The sequence below is a fragment of the Cyprinodon variegatus genome, unplaced genomic scaffold, assembly GCF_000732505.1.
Source record: "Cyprinodon variegatus isolate N-32 unplaced genomic scaffold, C_variegatus-1.0 Scaffold28, whole genome shotgun sequence".
NCBI classification, from domain to species: Eukaryota; Metazoa; Chordata; class Actinopteri; order Cyprinodontiformes; family Cyprinodontidae; genus Cyprinodon; species Cyprinodon variegatus.
The window spans coordinates 158,490-160,039 of NW_015150481.1; the positions used below are offsets into that span (position 1 = coordinate 158,490).

Genomic DNA, 1,550 nt, shown 5'->3' on the forward strand with positions numbered 1-1,550 from the left:
CCTCCAGCAGTCTAAGCCTATAGCAGCAGAACTATAGAGATAGCTCAGGATAACCTGAGCCACTCTAACTAGAAGCTCAGCTCAAATCTTTTAACTAATAATTCTGCCACATGATGTCTTTGGGAGTCAGTATTCGGCCTTGAACAAGATCCCAGCAACCAAACAGGAAACAATGCAAAAACATGCAATACTAAATAAAATGCAAAATAAAAAAGGCTCTTTTGTGCATAATAATAAAAAAATGTGAAATGAACAAAGAAATTGAACTAAAATTACAAAAACAAAAGTGGAAATACCGTCCAAATATTAGATCATAACCAGAGCGTCTCCAAACTATCAGCAATGATCTTTACCTGCTGGGAATTTTAAAGAAGCACAAAAACTTATAAATTTAAGAACATTGGCAAGTTTAGAGAATGCCTGTTAAACCTCTGAACATCCCATCGCAGGTGTTAGAGCATCTAAAAACATTTAAATTACGACATAAATAGCGTCTGTGATTTCCCTGCATCTCATATCGGATCGCTTTTTCAAACGATGAGGCCAACGCCATCGGCTTCACAGCTGATTTACTGAACGTTATAATAACACGCAGAAAATAATCCTGTTTGGAGGAGGGGTAAACACGTTTTAAAAAACCCTGATATATAGTTTGTATGTAACTAGTGAATTTGGAAGAATGCTTTAAAAGTAAATAAATAAAACAAGCATCAGTAAACATCCTGCATGCAAACAGTGTAAAACCTTCCGGATGTTGCTCTGACATCTGCAGGCGCTGCCCTACGTCGCTCTGCTCATCGCCATGATCTTCTTCATCTACGCTGTCATTGGCATGCAGGTGAGCTCATTCACAGGGGGGACCTGCAGGGGGCGCTGTTTGGGGTTAGACCCAAGCCGGGAGCCGCTAATTGATCCTCTTCTCTGTGTCTGCAGACGTTTGGGAAGATAGCCATGCAGGATTACACCCAGATCAACCGAAACAACAACTTCCAGACTTTTCCTCAGGCGGTTCTCCTCCTCTTCAGGTCAGATCTTTCTTCACGTGGCTCTTCAGTCCCGCTCAGATGAAAGAATCCCTTTCTGTTTATCCGTGCATGTTTTCAGGTGTGCTACAGGTGAGGCGTGGCAGGAGATCATGTTGGCCAGCCTTCCAGGGAAGCGCTGTGACCCGGAGTCGGACTACGAACCGGGAGAGGAGTTCAGCTGCGGCAGCAACATCGCCATCGTTTACTTCATCAGCTTCTTTATGCTGTGTGCCTTCCTGGTGGGGAAATCCAAACCCTCAGATATTCCCAGAGTACCCAGAATCCCTCTGTCCAGATCAGAAGCTGATCTCACACCTAATTCTCTATTTAGATCATCAACCTATTTGTTGCCGTCATCATGGACAACTTTGACTACCTAACACGTGATTGGTCCATCCTGGGGCCTCATCACCTGGATGAATTCAAGAGGATTTGGTCAGAGTATGATCCTGAGGCCAAGTACGTCCCTCTGAGCTTCTGTTTTCTGTCTGTAGTCCAATTCTATTCATTTTATTTCTATAGCTC

The 1,550-nt window shown here is 43.4% G+C and overlaps 1 protein-coding gene across 1 annotated transcript in view; it reads left to right on the top strand.

Annotated features, from left to right (window-relative positions):
- The window catches only part of LOC107099706 (voltage-dependent L-type calcium channel subunit alpha-1F-like), a 25,931-nt gene that overhangs the window by 10,830 nt on the left and 13,551 nt on the right, over positions 1–1,550 (top strand). Inside the window, 4 exon segments of the mRNA XM_015397944.1 lie at positions 773–838; positions 934–1,025; positions 1,105–1,264; positions 1,357–1,484. Coding sequence (XP_015253430.1) covers positions 773–838; positions 934–1,025; positions 1,105–1,264; positions 1,357–1,484 — 446 coding nt within the window.